Raw genomic sequence first — 17,328 nt, 5'->3', positions numbered from 1 at the left:
AAACATCATAAGTAGCACTTTGCTTTTTTTGATAGAAGTGTTTGATTTTTTTTTTTTTATATATATAAATTTAGTTTTAGCATGCATGTATGTCTTGATTCAATTATGACTTCATGGATCAAATAAAATGCTAAACTACCTGATGATGATAAACAAGGAGTTCTGGAAAATAAGATTTAGTGATTATCTAGAGGGTAAAAGCCAATATTTAGTAGGATAAGATATTGCTAAAAAAATATTCCTCATCCTGATCTGGTATTGATTGGCATGGCACTTTGTGATCTTAATATCCCCTCAAAAATTTTGAATTATGTTCCACTCAATCCTGAAGAATTAGAATAGCCTATTTAGAAGTTGAAAGCTATATGATTAAGTGACATGGCCCCCTATATAGAATTTTTCAAATGGTAATCTTAATTCTTCAGAGTTAATCAATGGATTCATGTTGATCTAGCATTGCTTCATGAGTTACTCGAACCTCATGATTGAGATGAATCTCCTCATCTCGCAGCGGCGCAATCGAAGACATTCTTTCTAACTCATACCTTTTCTATCTCCATCCAATAAAAGCATATTTGCACCTTTATACTGTAAGAACAATAAAAAGAGAAAAGCCACATGATCCACATCCTTTATTCCATATTTCTGCCCCATATTGTGGTCAACCAACAATGCCCATGGCTGAAATATGTTGGGCGTTCAACGGCAAATTCATTTTGGTAAAAGATGTTGGAGGTTTCTCAGCAAATTCAGATCATACATGAAATGGTTGACCATTGAACTACCATACCATTTTTTTTATTTCTACGAGCCTGCTGTAACAGAGATTCTTAAGGAAGAAATGTAAATAATGGCTGAAAACTTGGTAGAAAATCCAGCAATCCGGTTGACAACTACGAGCTCAAGAAGATGAGGTGGAGAGATTTTATGTCCCTTTGTTCATCCAATCACTTTCTGAACATAAACAGATGGATGCTGACTACCCAATAACATGGTTGAATAAATTCCTACGTTAGCTGCCTCCAGCCAGTGACTGCTAAGGGGACAACGGGGTGGGTTGAGAGCAATGGGCCCATTTCCAAAAAGTCAGTCACTAACTGCAGACTTCAAGCACGCCCATGAAGAATTGGAACTAGATCTTGTTTTATCTTCTTGTGAAGAGAGGGGGAAAAAAAAAAGGAAAAGGAAGGAGAAGAAAACAAAAAAAGAACATTGTTTCAGTCAAATGGATTTATTGAAGTTGATTAGTCGTAATTATGTTGGCATCATTTGAGATGCAATAAATACTCTCACTTTTCTTTTTTGGGATTAGGAGGGACTGATCTCTACTTTTTTTCCATTGAGACTGAATCTAAACAGAGTAAAACTCTCTGTCTCTTTGCCCAAGTCAGCATTTTCCAAAGCTAGTTAGTGCATGGGATTGTCTTGTTCCCCATTTATATGTTGAATTGTAAGTCCGAAAGCCTTTTAGATTTTCTAGAATAATATTTGTTCATCTTCTTTTCCGATGGCATACAATCTTGACTAGCCTATTAAGGTGGCCGGTTAAAATTGAAATTGATATTGAATGGATCCCTCTCCTTCTCATACGTTAGTAGGGTTTATTCAATTGAAGTTGTATAGAGGTGCCGGGGGGGTTTCTCAAATTTTGCATGGGGACATGCATCTCATGCCACCATGTAAGGGAAACTCGCTTGGGTAGAAAATTCTGGATTCCTTCTTCCATTCTCTAAAATGCTAGGGCTAGGTACTCACAGATCAAATGCATGTGAGCTGAAAGCATGGTATTTGGTAATCAAATGAGACAAAAGCATCAATGTCTATGATCATATTTGTTTAGCTTGTGCACTCCTCTTGTTTCTCTTCTTTGGACAAGAACTAGATTAATTCAAGTATGATTTTTTAGGGTGCTAACTTTTGTAGTTGGTAAATTCTTTCAGAATTAGTGCCAAGAATCTAGATTTAGGTTATGCTCTTATCAAGATTTTAACTATGATTTCTTCTATCCTACTTGTTATTAAAAATTAAAAAAAAAAGTTATAGGAACATCTCTTCAACTGTAACCCAATTTTATTTACAATCATATGCTTTAAAAAGTGTCATACTGATCATTCTACTTATCGATATGTTCTAATGTGATCCAGGCATTCACTTACCAATAAACAATATTAGCTTTCCCTCTCAATGGATAGAAATGTCACTCGCTCATAGGTACGCTTGAAGAAGGAAGAGGATGAGAAAGAAAAGTAGATGAGGAGGAAGGAGAGGAGGAGGAAGAGGTCGTCGATGAGGAATGGGTCGGCGGAGAAGAAGGAGGATAAGGAGGAGAAGAAGATGAGAGAGAAAGAGAGGAAAAAAGATGGATTACCAGCGAAAAGAAGTAAAAGTGGAGGAGACCGCCATGGAAGTGAATAGTTTATGGATGACTTGAAGGAGGAGAAGGATGAGAAGGAGAAGGATGAGAAGAAGAAAAAGGCGGTGAAGAAATGGATAGAGATGAGAGAGCTATCATGGAGGAAGGAAAGTGGGTGAAAAGGAAGGAGAGGAGGAGGAATGAGTTGCTAGTGGAGGGGCGGATATGGAGGAGGCCGTCGTAGAGGAATAGGGCTTATAGGTAGGTTTGGAGGAGAAGTAGATAAGGAGAAAAGAGAGGAGAAGAGAAGGGCCACCGGCAAAAAATGGATTAGAGAAGGAGGACAAAGAAGAGAAGATGATGGGAAAGAAAGGGAGGAAAAAAGATGGATTGCCAATGAAAAGGGGCGAAGGTGGAAGGAGCCATCCTAGAGGGGATGGCTTATGGGCGGATGCGAGCATGAGGAGACAGTAAAGGAATGGGTGGAGTTGGAGGGAGCTATCATAGAGGAGGAAAAATGAACGAAGAAGAAAGAGAGGAGGAAGGAGGAGGGAAAAAGAGGGATGCATAGAGGAGGAGGAGATCAATTGGTGAGAAGAGAGGAGGTGAAGATAAAAATATTTTTATTATTTTATAAAATAATGATATTATGTGATAGTCATGTGACATCAATCCATTAACAAAAATAGACGGTTAGACTACATTAAAACATATCGATAACTAAATGGACTAGTGTGATACTTTTTAAAATACAAGAGATGTAAATATAATTGGATTAAAGTTGAGGAAGTATTCTTATAATTTTTTATAAAAATAAAATATATTTTTATTAATAAGAGTGCAACATGCAGTCATTAAAATTCAAAGGACTGTAAACAAAGGCTAAAGTAGCTTGCAATAATTTGTCCATAGAACATAATAGGATTGACAAATTCCTTCTTGGAGTTATTTCAGGCCATGCAAATGAAATGCAATTTAAGCAATAATTATTTAAAATATAGGAAAAGCTAGTTCCAAATTATAAACCTTCCATTGATATGGTAAGATGTTTTTTTTTTCTTTTTTATTTTTTTTTCGATGATGACATGGTAAGATTTAGTTAAACCACTGCATTCATCTTATTGCCAAGAGGGTCTTGCTAGATTTTACAATCAACTACTTTTCTCTTCGATTACCAAAAAAAAAAAAAAAAAGCTACTTTTCTCTTCTACTAAGCCATAAGTTCTTAAAAGTCAAAAAAAAAAAAAAAAAAAGAAATAAAACTAACTCCAATATAATGTTGTTATGCTTGCTACTACTTGGCTCAAGCAAGACTCCATTGTAGATTATCAACTAATAGATAAAATTATTAGATGAGCAGTTGCGATCCTATAGCATTTTCTGATATTGTTTTAGTATGAACTCACAAAAACACTTTCACTTTTCTTTGTGAAAAGTGCACTTTCATTTTTTACGATTAAGTTTTAATGTTTTATTTCTCTAAAATATTTAATAAAAGTGTGTGTGGTAAAAATAAAACCATGTAGATTTAGAGAAAAGCCTTTATAGCCTCGTGCTGCCATACTGAAAGGTTTTAGTTATGACTTACTATAATCTAATTGATAAAAGAGAAGGAATTCATTTAATTCATTGAACTCAAATATCTTAAAAAGATATTAGACAATAGAAATTAAAAAAAGTAGGGTCTGATTTTCTTTTCTTCCATAAAGATGAATAAAACTGAATTACAAGGCCTCTTTTATACTAGAGAGTGAGCTTCGCCCTTGTGTTATCCAAGTTAGGTTCCTCTTCTAGTTAAAACAGAGTACAATTTTTCCAAAATAAACTTAACTAGAAGAAGGAGAAAAATTTGATCATCATCTATGAATTATTATACTATCAAATATCAACCAAAATTTTTGCAGTAGTTTCTAGACATATGCTCCCTGTTTAAGTTTCCTTGTATTGTCATATGTTAGGGTGGCAGTCACTAAAAGAACATCCATGGGGTCTCAAAAGATATAACCAAGGATTGGTACTCCATTGCAGTCATTTCATATGTCTGCAGTTGCAACTATTCACGCTCCCAGCTTGCCTGTATGATGGATTTTTTTAGCCAGTATGTATCATCTCACAATAATATAGTATGATGTAGATAAACTACAAGAAACTCACATCCTCATGGACAGGGGCTCAAACAAGTAATGATATAATAGTAGAGACACATGGCAGAGACCCCATTGCTTTGGAGACGGTTGTGACTCACAACTTGCTTTGTACATTAAACAAAAATATATACTAACCAATGAGTCATATATTAGGTTGAGTTTCGCCACCCCTCCTGCCTATTTTTGCGTGGCATTTTCTGCTGTACAACTTGTCAATTTGTCTCCCTTTCAACCCCTTTCACATCTACCAACTCAAATGGTTTGGGTAATATTTGTACTTAGATGAGAAAGAGATTGATATTACTGCTTGGAAAACCTATGAAAGGAAAGACCCTTTCCACCTCTTAGAAGCTATTGGATTCTCCATCATCTCATATCAGATTCTATATTGATGACATCTTGATATTTTCTGGGTTTTTTTTTTTGTTCGATCAGTCATTTTCCATTCAACCTATACAAGCATGACTTGCATTGGTGTGAAATCGAACTTTTGTCCAGTGAATGGACCATTGTTCACTCCATTCAGTGGGTCATTTCAGAGAACATAACTTGCTAATAAGAAAAAAATATTTTTCCTCTTTTGCTTCATTTTTTGTTTTATTTCTATACAGCTTTCCCATGTGGCTTATTATAGTTGTTATTCCAATTTTCTTGTAATGAAGCTATAAGGCTAAATTAGCTCATACAATAACACCTAAAAGAATAAGTGAGATCTCTTTTCATCTCTATCTCATACCTGACTTGGGTCCTGGGTTTAATTCAAAAGATGGCATATCTACTATGATAGAGGGGGGAAGACACTGGATTATTCTCTTATATATGCTAAATATCATGCATAATAACCTATCAATGATCGATGTACATATTTGCCAATAACATGATGACTTCTATTTTATTCAGTTATCCCACAGTCTTTCCCATGATATCTATAAGGCAAAAGGTTCGTATTGCCAATGATATTTGGGGGAAAAGGTCCTAGAGCAGCTAAATAAAATTCAAAGCAATGACCTCCTCATCTCAAAGAAGTGTGATAATCACCAAGGACTAAGCTGAGCTTGACAAAAGAGTATCATTTAATGCTTGAGAACAAACTCAAAACGCTTGGATTTTTTGCTCCTCATCCCATTTGGACCATAGAATGAGTTCTGTTTTCAATTGATAAGGTCTGAAATCATGAAAAAGTATAACCAAATCAGACTCTTGTGACATTGCTAGACTGATAATTAATCTTTACTGGGTCAAAGGGTCAAATAAACAAATGTCTTAATCATCTACAGTCTAGAATAAGAAGCTAGTTAAGGGTCATAGGCTAGGAGATGCATGTACCAAATTAATGGAACCTCAAACTTTTGTTGAAGGGTTGGTGTACCACTTCTATCATGCAGGCTGGGTCAACCACTCTAGAAACTACGCAGCACCCCTGGGTTTCTTTCAGATGGATCAGAAGGACTCATCCTAGAAATGTCAAATATCATCTAATATTCTGTACCACACGGACAATACTTACTCGGTTTGTCTGACCAAGTCTAACCGGCTCTCCTGACCACCAAATAAATAAATAAATAAAACAAAACAAAACAAAACAAACACCAGCTCCTGGCACAAGCCAGCAAAAGATTTTGGAAAAGGACCCCACTTTCAAGGAGGATTGTAACTCTGAGGGCTTCTTTGGAGGGTAGCATTGGACCAAATCCTATAATGATCAAGTTATAGTGTCCAATGAAAATGAACAACTATGTTTGCATCTCGTTGAGGCATTTGACCTATGTTTGAGAAGGTCGTAGGTTAGAATACAACTAAGAATGCTTCAAATGTTAGAACTATTGTAAGTTTAATGACAAAAATGGTGGAAGTAAATCAGCAGGAGTAAATTCCTTGCAATCCAACAATTAAGATGTCATGGCATGTTTGTCTTGTTGATTTCTAAAAACCCAAAGATTTATAGTTTTTTGAAGAAAGCATTATGTATGTCAGTGCCTCATGATCACATAAATGTGGATCATCTTTTTAGGTAGCGACACCGGAAAGAAACAAAAACATTGTTCCTTTTATTTATTTGCTTGAAAAATAAATCAGGGTAACGTCCCCTTGTTGGTCTGGGCTGGTGCAAACAATAGAAAGAAAACTACGTGAGAATAATTTCTCTTCATTTTAGTTAAATTTTAATTATATTTTTTTAATTTTAAAAATATCAAATTAATTTTTTAAATTTTTAAAATATTTTTTAATGATCCTACGCCACATGACCATCCAAGATAGTATAAAATTATCTATGATCAAATTATCTTTTATATCATAAAAAAAATATGATTGCATGATACCAAGACTAACCTTCTTCCATGCAAATCCACTATATGATCATCTATCGCACAGATCTCTAAGTGTTCCAAACTTTTATTTTTTGCATCTATTTGCACAGATTGCAAAACAATCAGTGCATTATAAAGATCATCCATCCAAGTTAAAGTGGTGCATGCAATGCTTCCATTTACAGCACATCAATGTTATAGTTGGCAATTATGGTGGAATCTAATTCGATGGCTATAATAACAATGGTAGTCCAACATATCAAAAATCAAAATACGGATGAAATGCTGTAGACATTTACTTGGTTATAGTTAGGACTGGAATTATATCGAATACTAGCATATCTATATCCGTATTTATTTTATTTAATAAATATAAATATAAATATAGATATTAATTAGATGTAAAAATTTATATCTATATTTATTTTAAATGAATACAAATATCTATCAGATTTTTAAAATATGAATATAAGTCGAATGATTAAATTTTATGACCATAAAATCAAAAATATTACTAAGTAGATAATAAATCAAATTAATAACATATTAATATAATCTTTTATTAATTAATATATTCATTTATTTTTTAAAAAATTTAATACTATATAAAATTAAATAAAATTAGAAATAGAATCAGATATTCGGATCGAATAGTTATCTATCTACATTCATATTCAATTTTTACTAATAATTATAGATATAAATAATAAATATTAATCGAATACTCAAATTTCTATTCATGTCCGAATAAATTCGGATACAAAAATAGATCGAACAGATATCATCCGGATTCATTTTCACCTCTTGTTCCAACGCATATTACAGCTGATGTTTCCTGGATCCATGACAAAAATGCCCACTCGCATTATCTTTGCCAGATTCCATCTCCATCTAGGATAAACCAATTAAGTATTAGCAAGCAAATGGTTATAACCTTTTAAACCATCGCTGTTTGTTGTAGCAGGAGCGCTGGCAGCCTTCCATGTGGGTGGTGCTGGAGGAGGGGAGCTGTCCTTTTGGTCATTATCCGAGAGGTAGGGCGAGATGGGCCCTGATCCGGAGCCATCCCTTTGGTTATTTTCCAAGATGTAGGGCTGAGATGCCACAAGATCGAGGGCAACAACCACATCAAGCATGGAAGGGCGAAGATGAGGCTTCTCGTGAAGACACGTTGAAGTGACGACAGCAAGCTGGTACAAGGCACGGATTGGATAGCGCCCACGCAATAATGGATCAGCCAATTGAGTAAACCTCCTCCTATCATTGAGCAAAGGATGCGCCTGGTCCACACACGTCATAAATAAAAAATAAAAAATAAAAGGGGAAAGTGCATCTCAGGGATTCTGTTCATGATCTTGAGCTAACTACTAGTTACAGCTTGATGCCCTCTTACCATTCAACAATAGAAACAAACTAAAATTATAGCAGTAACATTGTGATTACTTTCTTGGAGACCACACTAGGCTACTTATCTGTATTTTACAAATAGGACCCATCAGAGTCTTCGAAATATTGGTCAAGAAAATCAACATTATCAGCAAAGTGAAAAAACAAAAAAACATCAATCTGTCATTGATATTACTCGGATTTAACTAGAGCCGTTTTGACCCGTGGACCGATCCGTTTAAGCTCTTAAAATAGTAAAACGGGCCAGTATTTTAGCAACCCATTTAACAAAAAGACTTTTTAGCCCGACCCGTTTATGGCCCGACCCGTGAAGGGCTGGCCCGTCTAGTCTGCGGACCAGCCCATTTTTTAAAAAAAAAATTATTTTAAAATAATTTAACCACTTAAAGTAATCAGTAAATAATCAAAAATTTTAAGAACAGGAACTGAATTTCAATAGTTGGACTCAATGTTATTTGAACAATATTTATTACTTCTTGGTTTGTTTGATTTTGTGGAGTTTAATTAGTCTGTGATATTTTTTCTTATAGAGAACAAAGATTATGATATTATTACAAAAATTTTGGAGTTTTTTCATTTTTACTTTTGGTGTTTTAAAATTTGATGTAGGGATTGATTTTATTTATTTATTTGATGAAATATTATGTTTGAGAGTTTTTTAATTTATTATAATTTTTTAATTTTTATAATTATTTTAATTTTTTTGGTGAGCTATAAGGGTCGGTCCGTTTAGGTCCTTCACTTATAAGGACTAGGATTGGGCCGCCTATTTGATGGCCCGTTTATCAAAAGAGCTTTTTTGGCCCGACCCTAATGGGCCTGATTTGTGAAGGGCCGGCCCTCCACAGGCCGGGCCGGCCCGTTTTGACGGCTCTAGATTTAACATGCTTGCGAGAAGATTGATGTTAATTTAGCCATACACCAAAATGTTCCAAATTTAGAATTGAAAGATCCAAAATCTTTGTTCTTTCTTTTCTTTCAATGATAAAAACTATGGCATCTTTCAAAACCAGTTGTTAGTCATCTGATGATGTTTCCTGAATAATCAGAAAAAGTAAAGGTTCTAGAAACTTCATATGGAATGATATAATTGCAATGAGATGAAGCTGAAAAGGCAATATTCAAATGCCTTTTGCAGGAGAAATTAAAATATGTATGGAACTGAAATTGCATTATTGGGAGTGACTTACCCATGAAATTAAACTCTGCTCCCCTGCCTTCTTGGAGAAGTCATATGCCCTTCGACCAGTGATCAGCTCCAATAGAACCACACCAAAGCTATATACATCACACTTCACAGTTAGCTTCCCACTCATAGCATAATCAGGAGCACAATAGCCATAAGTTCCCATCACCCTTGTAGAAACATGAGTTCTGTCACCAACAGGTCCAAGTTTCGCGAGTCCAAAATCAGAGAGTTTAGGGTTGAAGTCATTATCCAATAATATATTAGCAGATTTTAAGTCTCGATAGATAACAGGCGGATGGACCACATCATGCAAATAGGTTAGCCCTTTTGCAGCACCAACAGCAATCTTTATCCTCGTGTTCCAATCAAGTGGTTCTTTATTAGGTGGTAGATCTGAAAAAAGAAAGAACTCAACGGATCGATATTTCACACGATGAAATATTAAAACGTAAACCAAATTTAATGAAGAATTAATTATTACCATTTAATAGAGTGTTTATGAATATGTCTCTTAATGTTTCTAAGTGACATCTCTTAGAGCCCTAAATGAGTTAATAGTTGTCTTTTTGATGGTTGTGATGTATTGTGAAGGGTCACCATGTAACCATATACAGCTCTATTGTTAGTCATTTTATAAAGAGGGGTAATGATAAATGATATGTTAACATGTCCCCAAATCAGTCCCTTTGTAATCGTCTTGTTTGATGGAAAATTGAATGTTTATGTGCTTGTCCAAACGTGTTCTTCTTGATATCTACATTGGTCCTATCATAATGATCGTTGGGTGTAGTCCAAAGTCCTAGCTACATTTTGAGTATAGTTTTACTCTAAACATAGTATCAGAGCTTCATTAGATGGTTCAGTAGTGCTTACAGCTTTGCAAGGATGAGGACAGGAAGAAGAATATAATTTGTGGCTTGGTTCCTACGCTGAGGATGGACTCCAATGGTGGTGGAGAGAGAGAGAGAGTGAGATTTGAAGACATTGCAAGGTGCAGTGCATCGAGAAATTCAGAAGCATGTTGAAGATATAAAGTCTCCAAGCAAGGTATGGGAAAACCTTGAATTTATTTCTTCTTTCTTATAAGAATGAAATATTGTAAATAGAATATTGGAGAAAATGATGTACAGGAAGAAAAAGAGAATGAAGTTGTAGAAGATGAAAGGCAGAAAAGTAGGGAGGTTGATCAAAAGGTGAGCAAGTCAAAAATATGGATAAGAAGTGAGTATCTACAGGATGTGACCCACAAAGGAAGGGATCTCAGTGCATCTGAAGACACATTGGGTTGTCACCTCTCAAGATGTCATCTTTGATAAGGTGTTTTCCTATCATGTGCAGCCTACTGCAACCTTTTTTGCAGCTCTTTCAAGTAATAAGTGAATAAGTTATGAAGCCAAAATAATTGAAAATGTGAGAGATCCATATCACATTTTGGAGTAGAAAATATCTATTGGGATACAAGTTGGGTAATCATGGAGCCATTTTTCAACCCAAAAGAGAAAGTGCAAGCATGGTACAAAAAACATAAGTATGGTGATCACAGGCGCAAAGTGGAAGAACAAACATGCTCTAATAAAGGTACCATACAAGCTAGTGAAGATATTTTATGAGTCTTTTACATCAACGTAGATGGCCATGAACATTGTCTCATTTAGAAGTATGGAATCTTTTAAAGAAGTACATGCTTACTAGCTCCTCAACTTTAATATTTTCAAGAAGCTAGACTGGTGCTTAGAATAGCACATGGAAAAATTTGGTTTTAGAGGGGTATTAAAAAGTATACCAAATTAATTATTACTAATTAACGAAGTGTTTATGAACATGTCTCTTAGTGTCTCTAAGTGATGTCTCTTAGAGTTCTATATGAATTAATAGTTGTGTATTTTGGGTTGTAGTGACACATTTATGAAGATTGGAGGGTCATCATGTAGCTATGTCTCCTGTTGGTCATTTTGTAAAGGAGGAAAGAATAAATGATATGCTAAGTGTCCAGAAATCAGTCCCTTTGTAATATTGTCATGTTTGATGAAAAATTGATTATTGCTGTCCTCCAAATTTGTTTTTCTTCCTATCTACTTTGGTCCTACCATAATGATCCTAGGCATGTAATATAGAATGCCTAACCACACCTTGAGAGTTGCTTTACTCTCTGCATCAAATGTGAAATGTTAGAATTTGAGAGACATGAATACTGAATAAATCAGCGAAATTATGGAATGCATTTACCAATCCAATAGTGTAGATGCCATGTGATTTCTTTCTTTATGAAGTGTAAAGCTGCAGTTTAATCAAATAATGTAGCAAAGGCCATTAGTCATATAAATGTATGCATATAAAGCAAGAAAAGGGGAAACCATCCTCCAAGAATAAATTTGAATTTAAAGAAGATTACTGGCTTGGATTAGTGAAAATTTGTCGGAGCTCTCTAACAAGGATGAGAGAACAAGGCTTTCCAAGAAGTGGAATACCAAAGTCAATGAGATATTCAGATATTCAGAACTGGCTTAGTTTGGTTAACTAGCCCTTTCATGAAAAAAAGAAGTTACAAAAAGGCCATGGATAAAGAATAAGCAATTCTGCAGGATTACAAGACAATTTTATCTGCAAATTTATACCAAGTTTTATCAAAGTAGGCTTGTAAGCCATAACTAGATGTTTTAATAATGCGAAGTCGAACAAAAGACAAGCAATAAGGAACTCATATTCAGAACTCAAGTAATAAGACTTTTAACTAATTTTTCTCAGTCATACAAACAATGAATAACCAAAACCATATCCAATGCAGCTGCACAGCTGCACTTCCAGGTGGTGTAATTGGGAGAAGCCTATGCAGCAGTGAGACATTAGTGATCAAAGAACAAGAGTGCTAAATTAGGGATCTAATAATGAAAGGAATACATGACACATATTTAACAGAGGATGGCTTAACTTTGGGTCACACAATCTCAATGGTGGGGGTTATTAAAGAGTACATAACATAAAACAAATATTAGAAGCATTTTAAGCAACTTCTTATGGTCAAATATATGACTTCAAAGAAAATGTACAATGAAACAACTAGCTGATGATTGGGCAAAGCAAGCATTGTCGCTTACGGTTGTCGCTAGGGTATCATCTTCCATGTGACTTAGTAACATTGCAGCCATAACATTTTAACCAAAAGCAATATTTAACATTGACATAAGCTATACTTTATGCTTCCAGAAGCCTTAAGCTTCATATCAATACCTAATAATACATCTCATTCCTTGCATGATGGAAACAATTAGAAATAAAAGGAAGTTCCATAGGATTGCTCATATTACACCAACAGGAACATATTATTTCACTGAAATTATAATTGACAGCAATTAAAACACCATATGTAGCCAGGCAAAAGATCAGAAATGGAACAAGGTCAAAGCTCAAAACTATGTAATATGCAAACCAGATCAGTAAAAGAAAAAGCCTGACAAAAATAGGAAGATTTATTAAAGAAGGTTACCAAATAGGTGATCTTCCAAGCTACCCTGTGGCATGTACTCGTAAACCAAGAGCCTCTCAGATCCCTCGGCACAGTATCCATACAAGCTAACAAGATTCGGATGGTGCAACATTATCAACATTAGAACCTCGACAAGGAATTCATTACTCCCCTGCAACCCGTTCTGGTTGAGCTGCTTGATTGCGACAACCTACCATCAAAATTGAAAATTTATACATCAAATGTTGATCAAAATCAATACTTTCATCAAAACAATGCATGGGATCCTAAACAAATATACTACAGAATAAGAAGAAGCGGAATGTCGCTTGCCTGGCCTGATTCCAAGAAACCCTTAAAGACCCTCCCAAAACCCCCTTCTCCAAGCAAATTAGACAACTTGAAGTTCCTCGTGGCAGCTGCAAGCTCTCGCAAGGTGAAACTATGAGCGTTGCAGCTCTTGGCTCTGGCTGGTGTAGGTGCGTTCTTCTCCAAATCTGCAGACCAAAGAGGGGAGGGAGGAAAAAATAAAAACTTTGCTTTTAAAATTCCAATAAAGGAACGTAAGTTTCAGAATGACCTTAAAATTAAAAAGAAGTCGAGATGCCAGAGACCAAAAAAAATCCAAATATCTTTGAAAGTTTTGAAAGTTAAAAGGAAGTGAGGAATTCTGGCATACCCAAAGAACATAAATTCAGAATGTCCTTAAAATTTAAAGAATTTGGAATGCCAAAGAGGAAATCTTGCAACTTTTTTGAAAAAAAAAAAAACAATACTAAAAACAATTCGGCATACCTAACGAATCGACAAGGCGGGACAAGGACCGGGGTGCCATGCCATCGCTGAACCTCCTTCCAGCTTCTTTCTGCCGATGGCAAACGCAAGAAAAGCAACTCATCTCTCCGCACCGAAATCCAAACCCCAATCAGGACCAAAAATCACGACCCTGAAATCTCTCCTCCTCTCGGAGAAAATCTAACGCCAAGCTGCTACATTGCCCCAATCTCCTCCTCCCCTCATCACGCCCCCAACGAAATAAAACAAAGAAAACGAAAAAAATTGAACAAATGATCGATGAAATTAGGAGCAGCCACGCAGCATCAATCCACCTGGCAATAAAATTGGAAGAGGAGAAATGGGGGAATTCCGAGGGGTAGGTGGAAACCCTAACGGAAAGGCCAGAAACGGGGAGAGGTCTTCTTGGGGGAGGAGCGGAGGAAGGAAGAGAAAATGAGCTTTTTAAGGTTCCTCTCTATTTCGGTTTGCTTCTTCTAGGCTTAGGTTTTTTTTAGTTGGTCTCGATTTCCGTTTGCTTCTTTTAGGGCTTCGTTGAGAGAACCCGAAGATTCGAGGTCTCCGAGCTCGCCGGCCGCTTGCTCCGTTTTCCCCGGGGGCGACGGAGGGGATAATTAGGGAAGATGCCATGAGGGTGAGAGGAGAGCGCGATGCAGGGTAGGAGAAGGCGAGAGCGCGATCCACGGGACGAGAAGGTGAACGAGCGATGCACGGGAGAGCGGAGCTGGCTCTCTACGTTGGCTCAGCTGGCCGTGTGTTGACGGCATGCAGACTTCTTGGCAAATAGAAACTTGACGCGTGGCATGTAACTGGAAGGGGCTGCCGCTTTCGGATCGTTAGAATTATTATCATGCTAAAGATCGCTAATTTTGATGCATGCCTTGTTAGCGTATGTATTTAGAAGGCATAGACTTGCATCTATTAGCATCCATCTTGGTGTAACCTTTGCACCATAAAGTAATTCTTTATGTAGCATGCACGGTGCAAAAAAATTATCGAGGAGCGCACCACTCAATCATATTAGAACATGTAGCTTACTTTATGATAGAATAAATATTTAATATTATTAGATTTTTTCTATTTAATTTTTAAAAATAAAAATATTTTTTTTGTAAAATAAAAAACGAACAATATTATTATTTTTTAATATCTTGTATGATTTTCTATGAATATATATGACGTCCTGAACAATATGTATTACTTCCTATATTTTTATGATATCCTGAATAATGTATATGATTTTCTAATACTTTGTGTAACTTTCTGTAAATATATATGACATCATGAACAAGAAATATGACTTTCTAATGTCTTATATGACTTTCTGTGAATATGCATGGCATCCTGAACAATATATATGACTTTTTATGAATATATATGACATCCTAAATAATATATATAACTTCCTAATACATAATATGACTCTCTGTGAATATATATTGTATTCTGAATAATATATATGGCTTCCTAACATCTTATATGACTTTTTATAAATATATATAATATGTTGAAGAATATATATAACTTCCTGTTACTTTATTTCTGCTAATTATAATAATCAATAGAAATACATATATATTGTTTAGGATGTCATATATACTCATAGAAAGTCATATATATTATTCAAGATATCATATATATTGACAAAAAGTTATATAAAGTATTAGGAAATTATATATGTTGTTCAAGATATCATATATATTCACATAACATCGTATATATTGTTCATGATGTCATATTTATTCATAGAAAGTCATATATCTTGTTCAGGATGCCATAAAGATATAAGAAGTGATATATATTGTCTCGGACATCATATATATTTACAGAAAGTCATACAAGACAGCAGAAAGTAATAATACTATTTTTTTTATTTTACAGAGGGAAAGATATTTTCATCCGCAAAAATCTGATGAAAAAAGTTGAATGACATTAAATATCTATCCCATCGTTAATAGGGCTACGTGCTCTAACGTGATTGGGCGATGCGCTAGCTCTTTGTTGCACCACATGCGGTGCACAAAGACTTTCTCTTGCACCATATATGACCAATTGAAATTCATCTTTGTTGGCCGATGGAGTTGATCCATGCTTCCTCTGGAAGATTCACTAGCATAATTAACTTTCGACTTTGTATTAGGAATAAAACAACTTATAAAATATTGGTTTGCTAATTAACTCATCCATTAGATATCTCTCATGCTGCATACAAGTTGCTAAGTTGAGAAAGAAATGGAAGTAAGGTAGAAGGAACTGGTAGAGATCATTACTTTTTAAAATCCAAGTACTTTAAGATACCAAAATCCATCATTAAAAATAATCTCATATGTACTAAAAATCTTGCGACAGCAAATTTTGACCATTCATCTGTGATCTCTTCAATATCATCAACCTCCTAACTCTGTATATCCAAATAATTATGTGGTCATCCAAACAATCTCATAATAGGTATGCTTATCCTTAGCTTTGAGCAAAGCCCTAACATGCTTTATCCACTAAGAGGGGGGAGAGGGAGAGATTAGAGAGAATAGGGAGTAAAGAGGGAAGGTGCCTGATGGGCATCGCTGATGAGAAGAGGATCTCATGCGCCCTACACTGAGAGAGGCGATGTGATGGGTGTGAGGAATGAGGAGGGATTGGTGATTAGGGAATAGCTAAATAGTTGAAGGAAATTAGGAATCGAGGGTTTTAAGTTCTTCAGCTTACTGAACTTCTATTCGCATGAGATCAACATGATCCAGGTCACACACCTTACCTCAAGGAGATGTTCGAGTCCTCAAACATAGTGCCTCAAGCACAAGCTAGTTATTTCTAGTCAGGGTATATATAGGGTTAGATCACGCCTTGAGCCAAGTCCGAAGCTCGGTCTTGGTCCAAGGCTTGGGCTTTAGGCTGGAGTTGGGCTAGACCAAGCATTGACCCAAGAGTGGCCTAATCTTCTTTCGAGCCCTATTTTCAAGCTAAAGCTCGATTTGAACTGCATTGGGCCTAGCCCTATTCTTAACATGTGTTGTCCACGTGACTATTCTTAGGTTGTTTTCAGCAATTCTTCCAAGAATAAGAAATGAACTTGGTAGCATACACAGGGGTTAGTTGGTGCAGAGACAATTCACTGAGGAGAGAGAGGAGAGAATGAAATGTAGATGGAAGCATGGACGAGTCAGAAGCCTCCGCATGCAAAGAATGCTCAAGAGTTTGTATTCACTGGTAGAATAGCTAGAGAACACCCATAAGAACAGTACAAAAAAAAAAGGTCAACATTCTCAAGATTACATGTGTTTTCACACAGGCATGCAGTAGTTATGTGCTACATATATTTTACTCAAAAAAAATGTGCCATATAGCATCTTGTGAGGTCTGATCAAATTTATTCTGTACAATTGTAATAAGCAAGTATTTAATATATGTGCAAAAAAACTAAAAACTTTATGTACTTTTAAAGGTTTTGTTCTCTATCAAGAAAAATACTTTTAGTTAATAGTTATGCATCCGACCTTAATTATATGAGGATGGATGCTTGGGGAAGCCCTTGGTTTTCAGGAGAAATGGATTTTGTTCTTATCTCCTTTTTAGTGGATTGTTATCAGAGATAGGGACAAAGAATCTAGGAAAAGAAGAGAAGAATAGAATAGAACAAATTAAGAAGGAGCACATCAGATATCCCT

At 35.6% G+C, this 17,328-nt stretch overlaps 1 protein-coding gene across 1 annotated transcript; it reads right to left on the bottom strand.

The window, feature by feature from the left end:
* Nucleotides 1–7,509: 7,509 nt before the first annotated feature.
* On the bottom strand, nucleotides 7,510–14,393 carry LOC105055226 (probable serine/threonine-protein kinase PBL21). Its single transcript, XM_010936989.4, has 5 exons — nucleotides 13,664–14,393; nucleotides 13,202–13,365; nucleotides 12,890–13,079; nucleotides 9,407–9,798; nucleotides 7,510–8,089 (listed from the first exon to the last, which is right to left on the bottom strand). Exons 1-5 carry the CDS (start codon nucleotides 13,764–13,766, stop codon nucleotides 7,715–7,717), a joined length of 1,224 nt encoding a protein of 407 aa, XP_010935291.1. The 5' UTR covers nucleotides 13,767–14,393; the 3' UTR covers nucleotides 7,510–7,714.
* Nucleotides 14,394–17,328: the final 2,935 nt, after the last annotated feature.

This window comes from Elaeis guineensis, chromosome 12, assembly GCF_000442705.2.
Source record: "Elaeis guineensis isolate ETL-2024a chromosome 12, EG11, whole genome shotgun sequence".
Classification (NCBI taxonomy): Eukaryota; Viridiplantae; Streptophyta; class Magnoliopsida; order Arecales; family Arecaceae; genus Elaeis; species Elaeis guineensis.
Note: the sequence above shows the minus strand (reverse complement) of the source record. Positions and strands in the feature narration are given on the sequence as shown.